This window comes from Hypanus sabinus, unplaced genomic scaffold, assembly GCF_030144855.1.
Source record: "Hypanus sabinus isolate sHypSab1 unplaced genomic scaffold, sHypSab1.hap1 scaffold_272, whole genome shotgun sequence".
Classification (NCBI taxonomy): Eukaryota; Metazoa; Chordata; class Chondrichthyes; order Myliobatiformes; family Dasyatidae; genus Hypanus; species Hypanus sabinus.
This window is the reverse complement of record NW_026780853.1, coordinates 227,361-245,697: the sequence shown is the minus strand read 5'-3', so window position 1 is coordinate 245,697 and position 18,337 is coordinate 227,361. Positions and strand designations below refer to the sequence as shown.

The 18,337-nt window shown below is 44.7% G+C and overlaps 1 protein-coding gene across 3 annotated transcripts in view; it reads left to right on the top strand.

Moving 5' to 3' along the window:
• Positions 1-18,337, top strand: part of LOC132388155 (uncharacterized) — a 306,739-nt gene that overhangs the window by 275,586 nt on the left and 12,816 nt on the right. For all 3 annotated transcript variants that reach the window (XM_059960505.1, XM_059960503.1, XM_059960506.1), the window contains 4 exons: positions 8,042-8,119; positions 9,349-9,444; positions 12,175-12,240; positions 12,776-12,891. In XM_059960505.1, coding sequence (XP_059816488.1) covers positions 8,042-8,119; positions 9,349-9,444; positions 12,175-12,240; positions 12,776-12,891 — 356 coding nt within the window. The remainder of the gene's footprint in view (positions 1-8,041; positions 8,120-9,348; positions 9,445-12,174; positions 12,241-12,775; positions 12,892-18,337) is intronic.

Sequence of the window (18,337 nt, the reverse complement as noted above, 5' to 3'; positions counted from 1 at the left end):
AGAGCTTTGGAGCCTCTGCGCCATGGGGGGCAGGTTGAGGGAGGCTTAAAAGTGAGGCTGAGGATTTCGAATAAAGTTTTTTTCCCTTCGACTGCAGTTACCGACTCCGTGTCGTAATTTTAGCGCTGCTACAGTAACAGACATTGAGGAGCAGATAGAGAGGCAGATTCTAGAACAGTGCAATAATAATAGGGTTGTTGTGATGGGTAATTTTAACTTTCCTAATATTGACTGGCATCTCCTTAGTACAAGGGGTTTTGATGGGTGGAGTTTGTTAGGTGTGTCCAGGAAGGTTACCTGATGTAGATCAGCTGTACTTGATCTGGTATTGGGAAATGAACCTGGTCAGCTGTCGGAACCCTCAGTGGGAGAACATTTTGGAGGTAGTGATCACAACCCTATCTCCTTTACCACACTGCTGGAGAGGGATAGGAGCAGACAATTTAGGAAGTCATTTAATTGGGGTTTGGGGGAAATATGATGCTATTAGGCAGGAACTTGGGAACATAAATTGGGAGAAGGTGCTCTCGGGGAAAAGTACAGAAATGTGGCAAATGTTCAGGGAGCATTTTCATGGAGTTCTGCATAGGTATGTTCCATTGAGGCACAGAAAGGATGGTAGAGTAAAAGAACCATGCTGTACAAAGGATGTAGAAAAATCTAGTTAAGGAGAAAAGAAAAGCTTATGAAAGGTTCAAGAAACTGGGTATTATTAGAGCTCCAGAAAATTACAAGGGGGCCAGGAAGGAGCTCAAGAATGAAATTAGGAGAGCCAGAAGGGGCTATGAGAAGGACTTGGTGAGCAGGATTAAGGAAAACCCCAAGGCATTCTACAAGAATGTGAAGAGCAAGAGGATGAGCCGTGGGAGAATAGGACCAGTCAGGAGCGATAGTGGAAGCATGCATGGAGCCGGAGTAGGTAGCAGAGGTAATTAATGAATACTTTTCTTCAGTATTCACTGGTGAAAAGAACCTTGGCAATTGTAGGGATGTCTTACAGTGGACTGAAATACTTGAGCATATAAACATTAGAGAGAAGTTGTGCTGGAACTTTTGAAAGGTATTAAGTTAGATAAGTCACTGGGACCAAGTGAGATATATCCCAGTCTACTGAGGGAAGCGAAAGAGGAAATTGCTGAGCCTCTGGCAATGATCTTTGGATCATCAGTAGGGATGGGAAAAGGACCATAGAATTGGAAGTTTGCAAATGTTGTTCCCTTGTTCAAGAAATGGAGTAGGGATAATCCAGGAAATTATAGACCAGTGAGTCTGACTTCATTGGTGGGCAAGTTGTTGGAGAAGATCCTGGGAGGCAGGATTTATGAACATTTGGAGAGGTATAATATGATTAGGAATAGTCAGCATGGCTTTGTCAAGGGCAGGTTGTGCCTTACAAACCTGATTTAGTTCTGAGGATGTAACAAAACATATTGATGAAGGTAGAACAGTGGATGTAGTGTGTATGATTTCAGTAAGGCATTTGCTCAGGTTCCCCATGCGAGGCTCATTCAGAAAGTAATGAGGCATAGGATCCAAGGAAACCTTGCTTTGCAGATCCAGAATCAGCTTGCCCACAGAAGGCAAAGGCTGGTTATAGATGGTTCATTTTCTGCATGGAGGCTGGTGACCAGTGGTGTTCTACAGGGATCTGTTCTGGGACCCCTCCTCTTTGTGATTTTTATAAATGACCTGGATGAGGAAGTAGAAGGGTCGGTTAATAGGATTGCTGATGGCACACAAGTTGCGAGTATTGTGGATAGTCTGGAGGGTTGACAGATGTTACAGTGGGACAGATAGGATACAGAACTGGGCTGAGAAGTTGCAGATGGAGTTCAACCCAGTTAAGTGTGGTGGATCATTTTATTAGTCAAATCTGAAGGCAGAATATAATGTTAATGGTAAGGCTCTTGGCAGTGTGGAGAGTCTGGGAGATCGTGGGGTTCACGTCCATAGGACGCTCAAAGCTGCTGCGCAGGTTGAGTGTGTTGTTAAGAAGGCGTACGGTGTATTGGCCTTCATCAGTTGTGGGATTGAGTTCAAGAGCTGTGAGGTAATGTCACTGCTATATAAGACCTTAGTTAGACCCCAGAAGGAGTACTGTGTTTAGTTCTGGTCACCTCACTACAGGAAGGATGTGGATACTATAGACAGAGTGCAAAGGAGATTTACAAGGATGTTCCCTGGTCGAGGGAGCATGCCTTATGAGAATAGGTTGGAACAACAGAGGATGAAAGGTGACCTAATAGAGGCGTATATGATGATGAGAGGCATTGATCATGTGGATAGTCAGAGGCTTTTCCCCAGGGCTGAAATGGTTGCCACAAGGGGGCAGGCGAGAGCATGAAACCTCTATCTTCCCACTAATTTTTGCTTTTACATTAACTTTGACTTCACTTGTCAGCCATGGTTGTACTATTTTTCCCTTTGAGTGTTGCTTCATTTTTGGAATACATCTATCCTGCACCTTCCTCATTTTTCTCTGAAACTCTGCTGCTCTGCTGTCATCCCTGCCAGCATCTCTTTCCAATCTACTCTGACCAACCTTTGTCATCCCACTGTAATTTCCTTTAGTCCACTGAAATTCTGCTATGTCAGACTTCACTTTCTCCCCATCAATTTTCAATTTGAACTTGATCATATTGTGATCCCTGCCTCCCAATTGCTTCCGGTTCATGATAAAGCACCCAATGCACTATAACCGATCCCCAGTGGGCTGAACAACAAACTGTTCTAAACATCCATCTCAAAGACATTCAACAATCTCACTCTCTTGAGATCCATTTTCAACCTGATTTTCCCAGTCGACCTGAATGTTGAAATCTCCCATGACTATCATAACATTGCCCTTTTGACACATTTTTTCTATCTCCTGTTGTAATCTGTGGTTAACATCCCGGCTGCTGTTGGAAGGTCTGTATTTAGCTGTCATCAGTTTACCCTTTTACCCTTGTAGTTTCTTAACTGAACCCACAAGGATTCGACATCTTCCAATCCCGAGTCCCATCTTTGTACTGATTTGATGCCATTCTTTGCCAGCAGAGCCGAGCCACGTCACTCCCTCTGTCTACCTTCCTATCCCTCCGATACACCATGTAACTTTGGGTATTCAGCTCCCAACTACAATCTCCTTCAGCTGTGATTCAGTGATGGCCACAACTTCAGTACTACTGCAGCAAGAGCATCCACCTTATTTATTATGCTCCATGCATTGAGATTTAACACTTTGAGTACTGCATTTGCTATCCTTTTTAATTCTGCGTCCCTAATGCACTGGAACTCGCCCTGCTCCCTGCAACTATGTCCCATCCTGCCTGCCCTTCCTGACAGTCATCTTTGCTTTTTTACCATCCATCCTATCCTGAGTCCCTTCACTCCAGTTCCCTACCCTCTGGAAAATTAATTTAAACCCTCTACAACAGCTCTAACGAATCTGCCCACAAGAATATTGGTTCCACTCGGGTTCAGGTGCAACCCGTTACTTTTGTACAGGTCATACCTCCCAATGATCCAGGAACCTGAAGCCCTGCCCCCTGCACAAGCTTCTCAGCCACACATTTATCTGCCAAATCATCCTGTTTGTACCCTCGCTGGCATGTGGCGCAGGCAGCAATCCAGAAATTACTACCCTGGAGGTCCTGCTCTTCAGCTTTCTGCTGAGCTCTGTAAATTCTCTTTTCAGGATCTCTTTCCTTTTCCTTCCAAGACATCTGGCTGCTCTCACTCCCCCTCCGAAATGCTGTGGATACGATCTGAAATGTCCCTAACCCTGGAACCCGGGTGGCAACATACCATTCAGGTGTCTGTTCACGTCCACAGAATCTCCTGGCTATTCCCCTGACAGTCCCCATTCAGTACCACTCCCTTGTTCTCCTCTTTTCCTTCCCCACGACGGACCCATGTTCAATGCCAGTAATCCAGTCTCCATGGCATTCCCCTGGGAGGCCATCCCCCACAACAGTATCCAAAACTGCATATTAATTATTGAGGGGAATAGCCAGAGGGGTGCTCTGTGGTGATTTCCATTTCTCCTGACAGTCACCCAGCTCTCACCTCCTGCAACTTAGGGGTAACTACTTCGCTGTAACTCTGACTAATTATCTCCGCACTCTCCCATAAAAGCCCAGAGGCTTGACCGAGTGCAGGCTTGAGACTGGAGTAGAAATAATCATGAAGTCTTGAGGAGGCATTAGCCAGTGGTGATTGGGAAAGAAAGGAGGGAGAGGTAGGGGAGGGCAGGAGAGTGTGTGAACAAAGAGATTGGGGAGAATGTGTCAGGTGAGAGTATGGTGAGTGGAGGGATGGAAATGGGGAGAGTGAATGGAGAGGTGGGCAGGAAGGAGGGTTAATTGGAGTGGAAAGGCAGGTTGGAGGGGAGAATTGGATATGAGAGGGTGCCATAGAGTTGGGGGGATGGGGAAGATGAGGGTGATGCTGAAGATTTCACAGGTCCACAGCTGGACAGTGCAGATCAGGATTGGTGATGGGGATCATTTTAGATGATCGCTGTGGATTTATTTGTTTCATCGCTCTCCACTGGTGCCTGAAATGTGGTGAATGTTGTTCCGTTGTTTAAGCAGGGCAGCAAGGGGGAGTGCAGTGGTTAGAGGGGAACAGATGGACGCTATTGACTTGGATTTCCAGAAGGTGTTCGATAAGCTGCTGCATTAATGACTTATCCATGAGATAAGGATGCATAGAGTTGGGGGTGATGTGTGAGCATGGATAGAGGATTGGTTAATGAATGGAAAGCAGAGAGTTGAGATACATGGCTGTTACTCTGGTTGGCAATCAGTGGTGAGTAGTGTGACACAGGGGTCGGTGTTGAGCCCACAACTGTTCACAACGTACATTAACAGTCTGGGAGAGGGGACTGAGTGTAGTGTATCTACACTGATGACACTGAATTGAGTGGAAAAGCAAATTGTGCAGAAGATGCGGAGAGTCTGCAGAGAGATACAGATAGGTTAAGTGAGTGGGAAAGGATCTGGAAGCTGGAATACAATGTTGGTAAATGCAGGGCCATCCACTTTGGAAGGAAGAATGTAGGAGCAGATTATATAAATGGTAAAAAATTTGCAGCGTGCTGCTTTGCGGAGGGATTTGAGAGTGCTTGTGCATGAATCACAAGAGGCTGGGATTGAGATTTGGGATTGAGATTTGAGAGTGCTTGTGCATGAATCACAAGAGGTTGGGATTGAGATTTGGGATTGAGATTTGCGGAGGGATTTGGGAGTGCTTGTGCATGAATCACAAGAGGCTGGGATTGAGATTTGCGGAGGGATTTGGGATTGAGATTTGGGATTGAGATTTGCGGAGGGATTTGGGAGTGCTTGTGCATGAATCACAAGAGGCTGGGATTGAGATTTGCGGAGGGATTTGGGATTGAGATTTGGGATTGAGATTTGCGGAGGGATTTGGGATTGAGATTTGGGATTGAGATTTGCGGAGGGATTTGGGAGTGCTTGTGCATGAATCACAAGAGGCTGGGATTGAGATTTGCGGAGGGATTTGGGAGTGCTTGTGCATGAATCACAAGAGGCTGGGATTGAGATTTGCGGAGGGATTTGGGAGTGCTTGTGCATGAATCACAAGAGGTTGGTTTGCAGGGGCAGCAGACTATCAGGAAGGCAAATGGACTGTTGACCTTCATTGCTAGAGAGGTTGAATTTAAGAGCAGGACGGTCATGCTGCGACTGTACAGGGTACTGGTGATGCCTCACCTGGAGTACTGTGCGCAGTTCTGGTCTCCTCACTTGAGGATGGGTGTCCTGGCTTTGGAGGTGGTGCAGAGGAGGCTCACCAGGTTGATTCCAGAGATGAGGGGGTTAGACTATGAGGAGAGATTGAGTCACTTGGGACTGTACTCACTGGAAATCAGAAGAATGAGAGATCTTATAGAAACACATAAAATTATGAAAGGGATAGATAAGATAGAGGTAGAAAAGTTGTTTCCACTGACAGGTGGGACTAGAACCAGGGACACAGCCTCAAGATTTAGTTGAGTAGATTATGGACGGAGATGAGGAGGAACTGCTTTTCCCAGAGAGTGGTGAATCTGTGGAATTCTCTACCCAATGAAGCAGTGGAGGCTACCTCAGTAAATATATTTAAGACAAGGTTGGATAGATTTTTGCATCGGAGGGGAATTAAGGGTGATGGGGAAAAGGCAGGTCGGAGATGAGTCCATGGCCAGATCAGCCATGATCTTATTGAATGGTGGAGCAAGCTCGACAGGCCAGATGGCCGACTCCTGCTCCTATTTCTTAAGTTCTTACGTGAGGATGTGACAGATAAGCGGGGTTCGGGGGATCACTGGCTAACACTAGGCTGATCAAATGGGTGGAATTGGGATGGAATGGCTGAGGGAATGGAAACCGGTCATCATGTTGGGATCAGAGGAGATGCCTGGAGAATTATAGCCAGCTGGAGGGTGGGAATACACTGGACACCTGAACATTGGACGTTATGTGGAGGTTGGGCAGAGCTATGGTGCGTCAGGCTGTTGGGTGGTATTTGAAGTGTTGGAGCATCAGAGGGCATTGGGAGGCTGGAGCATCAGAGAATAGTGGAGGTTCGATGGGTCTTTGTGAAAAGGTTGTATCATGTGTATCATGTGTATCATGGAGTGATGAATAGTGTCAGGATTGCGTTGGGTTGTGAGGGACTGTGGCTTGTGGACAGAGTGAGAAGGGATGATTGAGCAGAGAGTGATGGAGTAACTGTCAAAGAGATGTTCTGAGAGGTCAGAGAGGAAGACTGACAGATTGGAGGGAAGAGACTGGTGAAGAATGAGAGAGGAGAGGCAGGAACTGTGACGGGATGGAGAGGGAAGATGGAGGGATGGTGGACCCCAGTTGTTGGACAGAGTAATTGAGGAAAGTGGGAAGTATTAGGTGAGTAGCAGATGGACTGGGGAGACACTGTGGTGGTGACTTGGTTGGGGGGGAAGCAGAGGGATGGAGTGTCTAGGAGAAAGATGGAGTGAATGGCAAGGGTTGTGTGTGGGGTGGGAGAGAGTTGAGGGGAGGGATTTCAGTGTCTTGGATAGGAGGGGTGGATGGTAAAGAGTGAGGGATGGGATGTGAGATGAAAGAAGAGCTTTGGCTAAAGAGGGAGGTGTGAATGGCATGGGGCGGACTGTGAGGTCAGAGGTTTGACCTCTTTGATGCTGGTCGATGGTTTTTGCCTGTGTTGTTGCCTCCAATATCCCCAGTGCCGTTCCCCCACATGACAGTTCTCTGACTGGTTAACATACGTACTAATCTCGTGGGAACCCAGGAAGCAATGACTGGGGAACCTGGGCTGGGTTTGTCCACCACACGATCTGGTGTCAGTGGAGGAGATTGTTGAAGGGAATGTTACTCTCCTTGTTCAAGCTGGGAATAGAGATTCATAATTGCTTGAAATTGGCATCACAGTTAGATAGGGTCGTGAAGAGAGCTTTTGGGAGTTTGGTCTTCGTAAATCAAAGTATTGAGTATAGGAGTTGTGATGTTATGTTGAAATTGTATAGGACATTGGTGAGGCTGAATTTGGAATATTGTGTAAAGTTCTGGTCACGTACCTACAGGAAAGATATCAATTAAGATTGAAAAGAGTGCAGAGAAAATTTACACGGATATTGTCAGGCATGAGGACCTGTGTTACTGGGAAAAGTTCAATAGGCTGGGACCTCATTCCCTGGAGTGAATGAGAATGAAGTGAGATTGGATGGAAGTATATAAAATGATGAGGGATATCAATAGTGTAAATACAAGCTGGGTTTTTCCACTGACATTGTGTGTGTGCAGAATTTAGAAGTTATGGGTTAAGGGTGAAAGATGAAGTAGTTCAGGAAGAACCTGAGAGTCAACTTCTTCACTCAGAGGGGACTGTGAGTGTAGAAGGAGCTGTCAGTCAAGTGGGATATGGGTTTGAATACATTGAGAGAGAGAATGTTTGTTTCTTCACACTCCCCGTCCCCTTTCCCTCAGACTCAGGTCTTGCCTAATGATCTGTTCCAGTGTTTCCACTCTCTTGTTTCTCCATTCTTTCATTCCAGATTCTGGAACTTCCACAGGGGAACAGTCTGAAGGGTCGCCCACCAGAGATTTTTCCCCAGCAGGAGACACAACCACAGGTAACAAATTTCGTGCCGGTGTGTCATTCAGTAAATCTGTAAACTGGAAGCTCCCATCAGCCAATTCAATTTCAAGTTTATTATTGTTCAAGCAAGCTCATGAAATACCTAAACGCAACGTCATTCCTCTGGGGCCAAGATGCAATGGACAGAAATTTTAATGTCATGCAGGAAAAATGTCACAGGAAAAATATCAAATTTCATGACATTTGTGAGCCATGACAAGCTTGACTCTGAGATGGGTCTCCATTGTGGACTGAGAATGGGAAGGGTAGGCAGTGAGACAGAAATCTTGGTTGAGAAAGAGGGGAGGGAGCTTCAAGCACCAGAGAGACATTGTGTAATGACAAATAAAACAATTTATGAAATCTAGTTATGCTAGTTATCCTAGTGCTTCAGGGCTAGGTGTGTCTTCAGCCACTCTAACCACCCCCCACTTCCCTCACTAGCGCTCTTTCTCAGCCACCTGTCCCACAGCTCCCCACCCTCTCCACTCACAATATCCTTTGCTCCCATACTGTGCAAAAGTCTATGTAATGTGCCCAAGATTTTTGCACAGAATTGTACAGCCAGACACAGCACACAGATTTATGATGCTGAAAAGTAGTATTTGTCCAAGTCCCTGAGTTTCATGGCCTGAAGGTAGAGAGGTTGACGTGAAGTATGAGGTGCATGTTTATGTAAAACTCTGGATTGTTACTGGCACTACGAGCACTGCGTCAGTGATCAGTGAGTTTTTGAAGAGTTGTTGCATTAGAGTGCTTTGTTGGACTTGGCAGCAGAGAATGGTGAAAGTTTGAAGTAAAGTTTATCTTTGTGTATAGATTGTCTCATGGCATGATGAAAAGGGTTAGGATTGGGGTTGGGTTTGGTGGGCTTTGGCATTGTCGGTGAGGACAAATGAGTAAGGAGGAGTGGAGAGGTTGAAGAAGAGAAGCAAATCCAGATTTGACCACCAGCCTAGAAGAGTCTGCCAGCTCAGGAATCGGTAGTAGAGTTAGTTCCCTGAAGAGAATCCTCATTGCCATGTTTGGTCGCAGAACTTCATCCTGTCTCTGTCTGAGGAGAGAGACCTGGAGTCATGGTGGTTTGGGAGGGAGAGTCAGTGAAGGGAGACAGATAACGTTCGTTTCTTCACACTCCCCGTCCCCTTTCCCTCAGACTCATGTCTTGCCTGATGATCTGTTTCTGTGTTTCCACTCTCCTGTTTCTCCATTCCTTTATTCCAGGTCCTGGGACTTCCACAGGGAAACAGTCTGGAAGGTCATCCACTGGAGATTTTTCCCAGGAAACTTCTTCAGTCCCAGCTCGAGATACAGCCTCAGGTACCAAGTCTTGTGAAATGTGTCATTCCAGAACTTTGTAACCTGGAAGCTCTCATGAGCTGATTCAAGTCCCAAATGTATTGACGTTCAACCATGCACATTGATATAGTGAAATGAAACATCATTCCTGTGGGGTCAACGAGCACAACATGGTTCTGCAGTAGTTTTAATGATGCAGTTTTAGGTATTGCAGTGTACTGCCGCAAAAAAAAGAAAATTTCATGACATATGTGAGTGATGATAAACCTGATTCAGGAAACAGGCTCTTCCCTGGTGTTTCAGGGCTGGGTATGTCTTCACCCTCACCCACCTCAACACTCCTTCTGTGCCACCTGTCCCACACCTCTACCATAGCGCTCCAGCCCCACCATCCTTTTCTCCGGCCAGATATGCAAACTCACTCTCTGCCTGTCATTGACAAATACAGCACTTTGTAAAATTCTTGGGCACCCGAGATATATGTCTGTGCCAAATTCCTCTGCCCAGTCCTCTATATCCATACACAGTACACACATTTATGATCCTGCTCTGACCCTGAGTTTCATGTCCTGAAGGCAGAGAGGTGAATGTTTATGTAAAACACTATATTGTTCCTGACACTGTGATATTAGAACAAACAGCAATATCAATGTGTTAGAGATGAAAAGTGACCTGTGCAGGATGAGAATGTATCTGTGAATTAGGGATTATGGGGGTTTGGGGGTGCAATGCATTTAGACAGGGTGTACATGTGTGCTGGATGGCAGTGGGGTGTTAAAAGGTCTAACAGCCCTGGGGGAAGATGCTGTTTCCCAGCCTGGTTCACTTGTTAGATGTGCGGTACAGTGGATGTAAACGATGGGGTCAGTTCAAACCCTGCTTCTGATTAGAGTAGCGTTCACGGCCTCAGGAAAGGGTTCACGTTTCCTTGTCTGGAGCCTGGTCCAGTAGGCCAGTGTATTTGCAGCCTCAGAGCACATTGACTTGGATAAATCCCCAGGGGCCAGGCCTGGACTTTGTAGCAGGGTGGGGAAGAAATAATCAGAAGCCCTTGTGGGGGCATTTGCTTCGTCATTAGCCACTGGTGACTGGAAGGGAAAGAGGGATAGTTGGGAAGGAAGGGGAGGGCAGGAGGGAGTGCAAACAATGAAATAGAGGGGAATGTGACAGGGAGGGGAGGGGTGGAAGAATGGTTACTGGAGAGATGGAAGTGGGAGAAATGTATGGGAAAGTGGGTGGGAGAGAGGGCTGAGTGGAGGGGAAATGCAGACTGGAAGGGAGAATGAGGGATGAGAAGGGGGGAAGAGATGGAAGAAGATGGTGATGCTGAAGATTCACAGATCCACAGCTGGACAGTGAAGATCAGGAATCAGTGGTGGGGATGATTGAAGGAAACACTGGGAATATTTGTTTCTTCACTCTCCACTGGTGCCTGGAACGTGGCAAATGTTGTTCCGTTGTTTAAGAAGGGCAGCGAGGATGTGACAGGGATCAGTGAGGTTCAGGGAATCACTGGCTGACACTGGGCTGGTCAGATGGGTGGAGTTGGGATGAGGTGGCCAAGGGATTGGGGACTGGTCATTGTGTGGGGATCGGAATGGATGTCTGGAGAACCGTAGCCCAGATAGAGGGTGGGAATACACTGGACGCCTGCTGAATATGGGACGTTGTGTAGAGATTGGGCAGGGCTATGATACGTCAGGTTATTGGGTGGTATTTGACGTGTTTGGGCATCAGAGGGTATTGGGGGACTTGGGCATCGGAGAATGGTGGTGGTTTGATGAGTCTTTGTGAAAATGTTGTATCGAGGGGTGATGAATAGGTTCAGGATCGGGGCAACACACTCAAAATGCTGGAGGAACAGCAGGTCAGGCAGCATCTATGGGGAAGAGTAAACAGTCGACGTTTCAGGCCGGGACCTTCATCAGGGTTCGGGTTGGGTCTGATGGACTGCGGGTGGGGGGGTGTGAGGAACTGTGGCTTGTGGACAGAGTGAGAAGGGATGATTGAGCAGAGAGTGATGGAGTAACTGTCAAAGAGATGTTCAGAGAGAGGTCAGAGAGGAAGACTGACAGATCAGAGGGAAGAGACTGGTGAGGATTGAGAGAGGAGAGGCAGGAACTGTGACGGGATGAAGAGGGAAGGTGGACCCCAGTTGTTGGAGAGAGTAATAGAGGAAAGTGGGATGTACTGGGTGAGTAGCAGACGAACTGAGGAGACAGTGTGGTCGTGTCTGGGAGAGGGAGGGATGGAGTGTCTAGCAGGAGAAAGATGGAATGAATGGCGAGTTGTGTCTGTGGGGTAGATTTGAGTGGAGGGATTTCTGTGTTTCAGACAGGAGGGATGGATGGTAAAGCATGAGGGATGGGAAGTGTTATGAAAGAAGAGGGTTGACCAAAGAGGGAGGAGTGAATGGCACAGGTGGGCTGTGTGGCTTTAGAGGTTTGAACTCGTGGGAAACCAGGAAGCAATGACTGTAGAATCTGGGCTAGGTTTGTCCACCACACGATCTGGTGTCAGTGGAGGAGATTGTCGAAGGGAATTTTCCTCTTCCTGTTCAATCCCTGAACTTCATTCTGACTCGGGCTGAGGACAATGACTGATGCTCAGGAGGGAGAGTCTGTGGAGGGAGACTGAGTGTGTCAGGGTCATTGAGTTAACCCCTCTCCCCCACCTCCTGTCCCAGTCTGACATCCGAATTTGACGATTGGACTCTGCCAACCACTTTTAATTTCTTCATTTAATTTCCAGATCCGCCGAATTCCAAAGGGAGCAGCCGGAAGCCGTCCTCTGGCCCAGAGAAAGAGACGTGCTCAGGTATCAGGTCTTGTTTGATAGAGGGGAGGGTGGGGGTGTCTTCAGTCCAGTTTGGATCCCAGTCACACCCTGTGACACCACCCGCGATATTCAGGAGCAAATACAGTCACAGCGTTGGGAGAGGCCTCCTTAAACCCTTCACGTAGTTTGTGTAAATCTCTCAGACCCACCTTTGTGTACAGGTGTGTACAGCTCCTCATTCCACACCTACCTCGCTCCACTCCACCGTCCCTCTCTGACAGTCTGTGCGTCTCATCTCCGAGGGTCACTGATGCTCAGCATTAGACCCGGACAGTCTACCTCCCTGTTCACCCGCTGCCAAAGTCAGCTTACCCCAGCTCCTCCCCAGTCCACTCCATCCCCTACCCCCTCTCCCTCACCCGAGGTTTGTGCAGATGTCGTGGTCTTGCATTCTCTGGAGTCGATGAGCCTGTTTCACCAACCTCACCCCCACCACCACCCTCACACTGGGGGTTTGCTGCCTCTGGACCTGCTCCGGCAAAGGTCTGACTGAGGACTTTTCTCAATCTTCCAGTGAAGGGGCTCCTGTCAAAGAACGAGTGTGAGGAGATGATCAACAGTGCCCAAGTGTTCATTATTGGGAAGAACAAACTGGGAAACCCCGAGGAGCGAGAGGTCTACATCCGTCAGGTGAGAGATGTAGTCCACATTTATTCCCAGGCTGGAGATTGTGGTTCATGTGGCTTTGGTCATTCCTGTTCAATGAGCAGTGACTATCCCTTCCCGATAAACGGTGAATGACTCAACCCAGAAATGGTGACACCTGAGTCACCGGCAACTCTCTGTTTTCCATCACCGCCCAACGTAAGAGATAAGAGCAGAATTAGGCCTTTGACCCCGTCACGTCTCCCCTCAACCCCTTTCTCACGCTTTCTCTCCATAACCCTAACCCTCTTATTGATGAAGAAGCTATCGATCTCTGTCATAAATACACCAAGTGACTTGGCCTCCACCACCAACTGTGGCAAAAAACTCACCACCCTTCGGCTCAAGAAATCCCTCCTCATCTCAGTTTCAGAGAGACGTTCCTTTCCTGAGAGGTGTATCCTTGGATCCGGGAGTCCCTCACTCACATCGAAACCCTTTACACATCCGCCCCATCCAGGCCTTTCACTGTCCGGTAGTATCAGTGAGATTTCACCCCCCCCCCCCCCCATCTTCTGAACTCCAGCCCAGAGACCTCAAACACTCCTCGTGTTAATCCTTTCATTCCCGGGATTAATCTCCCCAACTCCCCGTCACCGCTCCACATTTACAAAGTTTACCCTTCCCCATTTATCCTTGCTCTGTTCCCAGACGTCACTGAGTTTCAAAGTTCAAAGTAAATTTATGATCAACGTACTGTACGTCTCTGTCACCCCCTGAGATTTGTTTTCTCTTTCTTTTTCAATCTTTTTATTGAATTTCATATATATAAAAAAAAACATAACATAGTACTGAATAGATTATAAATACAATAGACTTGAAATTAGATTAATAATAGGACAACAATATCCGATTAAAATATCAATAGAAAAACATAGTACATTGTCAATCAAGCCTATAATGATTATATGAAAAAAATAAGAATAATCGACAAAAGAAAAAGAAAAAATTGTGAAAATACAAACAATAAAAATATATATTGAAAGAAAAATACTAAACTAAACTAACATGGGCAATAATAACAGTTTATTTGTATATGATAGTGCCAAAAACTCCGGAACTCCATACCAGAACAAGATTAAATAGAGAGAAGGTCTGGAAGAGGTCAAATTAATTCATATAAAAATGTCGAATGAACGGTCCCCAAGTTTCTTCAAATTTAACTGATGAGTCAAAAATAGTGCTTCTAATTTTTTCCAAGCTCAAACAAGAAATAGTTTGAAAGAGCCACTGAGACGTGGTAGGAGGATTTACTTCTTTCCAATTTTGTAATATGGACCTTCTGGCCGTTAATGTTACAAAAGCAATCACTCGTCTAATTGAAGGGGAAAACTGAATACCATCCTCATTTGGTATACCAAAAATTGCAGTAATAAAATGAGGTTGTAAATCGATATTCCAAATTGAGGAAATGGTAGCAAATATGTCCTTCCAATAGTTATATAAGGTGGGACATGACCAAAACATGTGGGTCAATGTAGCCACATCTGAATGACATCTGTCACATTGAGGGTTAATATGAGAGTAGAATCGAGCAAGTTTATCTTTAGACATATGAGCTCTATGTACAACTTTAAATTGTATTAAAGCATGTTTAGCACATATAGAAGAAGAATTAACCATTTGATCCTCTTTTTTTCAATTATCTCGTGGTACGAGACAAGGTTGTCCCTTAAGTCCTTTATTGTTTAATATTGCATTAGAACCTTTAGCCATTGCGATTCGTGAATCTCCTGATATCTTTGGTATTACTCGTAATGAGAAATTATACAAGTTATCACTTTATGCTGATGACTTGTTGTTATATATTTCTGATCCTGGCAGGTAAAGTTGTACAAGGCATTGGTAAGGCCAAATTTGGAATATTGTGTGCAGTTCTGGTCACCGAATTATAGGAAAGATATCAATAAATTAGAGAGAGTGCAGAGACGATTTACTAGGATGTTACCTGGGTTTCAGCACTTAAGTTACAGAGAAAGGTTGAACAAGTTAGGTCTCTATTCATTGGAGCATAGAAGGTTGAGGGGGGATTTGATTGAGGTATTTAAAATTTTGAGAGGGATAGATAGAGTTGATGTGAACAGGCTGTTTCCATTGAGAGTAGGGGAGATTCAAACTAGAGGACATGATTTGAGAGTTAGGGGGCAGAAGTTTAAGGGAAACACGAGGGGGTATTTCTTTACTCAAAGAGTGATAGCTGTGTGGAATGAGCTTCCTGTAGAAGTAGTAGAGGCCAATTCAGTTGTGTCATTTAAGGTAAAATTGGATAGGTATATGGACAGGAAAGGAGTGGAGGGTTATGGGCTGAGTGCGGGTAGGTGGGACTAGGTGAGATTAAGGGTTCGGCACGGACTAGGAGGGCCAAGATGGCCTGTTTCCGTGCTGTGATTGTTATATGGTTATATGGTTATATAGGTCTATTCCCGCTATTTTATCTTTGTTGGCTCAATTTGGTAGTTTTTCTGGTTATAAACTAAACTTGGATAAGAGTGATTTATTCCCTTTAAACGCACAAACTTTATTGGATGAAAGAATACCATTTAAAGTTGTTAATGATAACTTTATCTATTTAGGTATAAAAATTACCAAGAAATATAAAGATTTATTTTTTACCTATGCTTCATCAAATTCAACAACTTACTACAAGATGGTCTCCCTTATCCTTATCATTAGTTGGTCGGATTAATGCTATTAAAATGATGATTCTACTGAAATTTTTATATTTATTTCAAGCTTTACCAATTTTTATTCCTAAATCTTTTTTTGATAACATTGACTCAAAAATTTCTTCATTTGTGTGGCAAAATAAAAATCCTAGGCTAAGCAAAAGACAATTACAGAAATCCAAAAAAGATGGTGGTTTAGCCTTACCTAACTTTAGATTTTATTATTGGGCGAATAATATTCGTAACTTAATTTATTGGAAATTAGATTTAGATTCACCATTGTACCCACAGTGGGTAAATTTAGAATGCAATGAGGCACAGGGATATTCTTTATTTTCCATTTTGGGTTCTTCTCTTTCTGCCGATTTAGTTAAATTTAATAAACAGATATCCAACCCTGTTGTCAAACATACATTACGAATTTGGTTTCAATTTCGTAAATTTTTTACTCTGAAAAACTTTTTTCTTGATAGCCCTATTTTACTTAATTTTTTTTTCAAACCTTCTTTGACAGAGCAAGCTTTTAGCATATGGAAAAGGAAAGGTATAAAATGTTTTCGTGATCTCTTTTTTGAAGGTAGTCTGATGTCTTTTGATCAACCTTCCAACAAATTTGAGTTACCTAAATCTAACTTTTTTAGATATCTACAAATTAGAAATTTTTTACATAAAATTCTACCATCCTTTCCTAATTCAACTTCAATAGACTTTTTAGGTTTGATTTTTACTTTAAATCCATATCAGAAAGGATTAGTGGCTTTCATTTATAATATGATTGCAAAGATACAACCAGAAATATCAGGTAGAATTAAACAAGAATGGGAAAAAGAACTCCAATATAATATATCAATAGAAAAATGGGAGGTTTGTTTTCTTGCGGGCATACTCAATAAATCTATGGGATAATAACAGAATCAGTGAAAGTCTGCCCAACTAGGGTGATCAACCAGAGTGCAGAACTCAACAAACTGTGCAAATGTAAAAAGAGGAACCAATAACAATAATAAATAAATATCAGGAACATGAGGTGAAGAGTGAGTCCCTGAAGGTGAGTCCATTGTTTGTGGGATGCAGTGGGTATTATTTCCCAGATTTAAGGGGAAATCTGAGATTTGTGGGGAAGCTGATTTCTCCCAATGTGGGTTCCACTTGCCCTCCCCTTTCTTCCCCCGGTGTTTAGGTGGAGGGGATACTGTGGGAGTCCCTTAGTTTGGGAGAGCAGATTCTCTGGTTGTCTCGTACAGTAATACAGGACTGATACAAGCCCTTATATGCCGGCCATGCTATGCACCAGTTAGACTCAATTTCCTGAGTTCAGCCCATATTCCTCCAAGCCTCACCTTTCCATGTATCTATCCGAGTGTTAGAGTGGTCCCATTGTACCTGCCTCAGCAACTTGCTCTGGCAGCTTCTTCCATATACTCACCACTGTGTGTCCCCTCTAATCCCTTTTCAATCTTCTCCTCTCACCCTAAATCTATGTCTCTAGTTTTGGATTCCTCTACCCTTGGCTAAAGATCCTTATGTTTACCTCACATCATTTTAAGGATTAAAATTGATCCCCCTGCCAAATTTCCTAAATTCCAAGGAAGAGTCAGCCTGTCTAACCACCCTCCATAAGACACTCATCCTGGCACAACCCTTGTAAATCTTTTCTCACTCTTCTCAGTTTAATCACATCTTTCCTGTTGTGGTCACCCTGTAACTGTATATGGTACTTTAAGTGCTGCCTCAACAATGACTTGTATACTGTAAATAAGACCATAAAATACAGGAGCAGAATTAGGCCATTTGGCCCATTAAGTCTGTTCCACCATTTCATCATGGATGATCCATTTCCCCTCTTTAGCCCCAATCTCCTGCCTTCTTCCAATATTCCTTCATGCCCTGACTAATCAAGAATCTATCAATCTCTGTCTTAAATAAACCCTGCGGCAACAGATTCCACAGATTCACCACTCTCGTGGCTAAAGAAATTCCTCCTTATTTCCATTCTAAAAGGATGCACCTTCATTCCAAGGCTGTGTCCTCTGGTCTTAGTCTTATCCTCTCTACGTCCAGTAAATCGAGGCCTTTCAGCGTTCAATAGCTTTCAGTGAGTTACCCCTTATTCTTCTGAATTCCAGTCTATCAAACACTTCTCATACGAAAAGCCTTTCAACCCCAGAATAATTTTCGTGAGCCTTCTTTGAACCCTCTCCAGCACATCACTTCTTAGTTAAGGCGGATAAGAAGGCTTACGGAATGCTTGCTTTTATTAGTCAAGGCATTGGGTTGAAAAGTCAGGTTGTTATGTTGAAACTTGATAAAACTTTGGTTCAGCCACATCTTGAGTATCGCACACAGTTCCAGTTGCCCCACTGTCGGAAGGATGTTGAGGATGCAGAAGAGGTTTACCAGGATGCTGCCTGGTTTAGAGGGCATGTGCTATCAGAAGAGGCAGGATAAACTTGGTTTGTTTTCTTTGGAGCACTGGAGGCTGAGGGGAGATTTGACAGAGGTTTATAAGATTATGAGAGGTGTAGATATAGACAGAGTGTTTGTGTCCCAGGGTTGAAATGTCTAATACCAGACGGTGTGCGTTGAAGGTGAGAGGGGGTAGGTTCAAGGGGGAATGTGAGGGGTAAGGTTTTTACTCAGAGTGCGGTGGATGCCTGGTGGCAGGGGCAAATACACGAGAGGCTGTTGAGACATTTGGATAGGTATGTGGATGTGAGAAGGATGGAGGGATATGCACATGGAGTGGGTAGGAGTGATGACTGTTT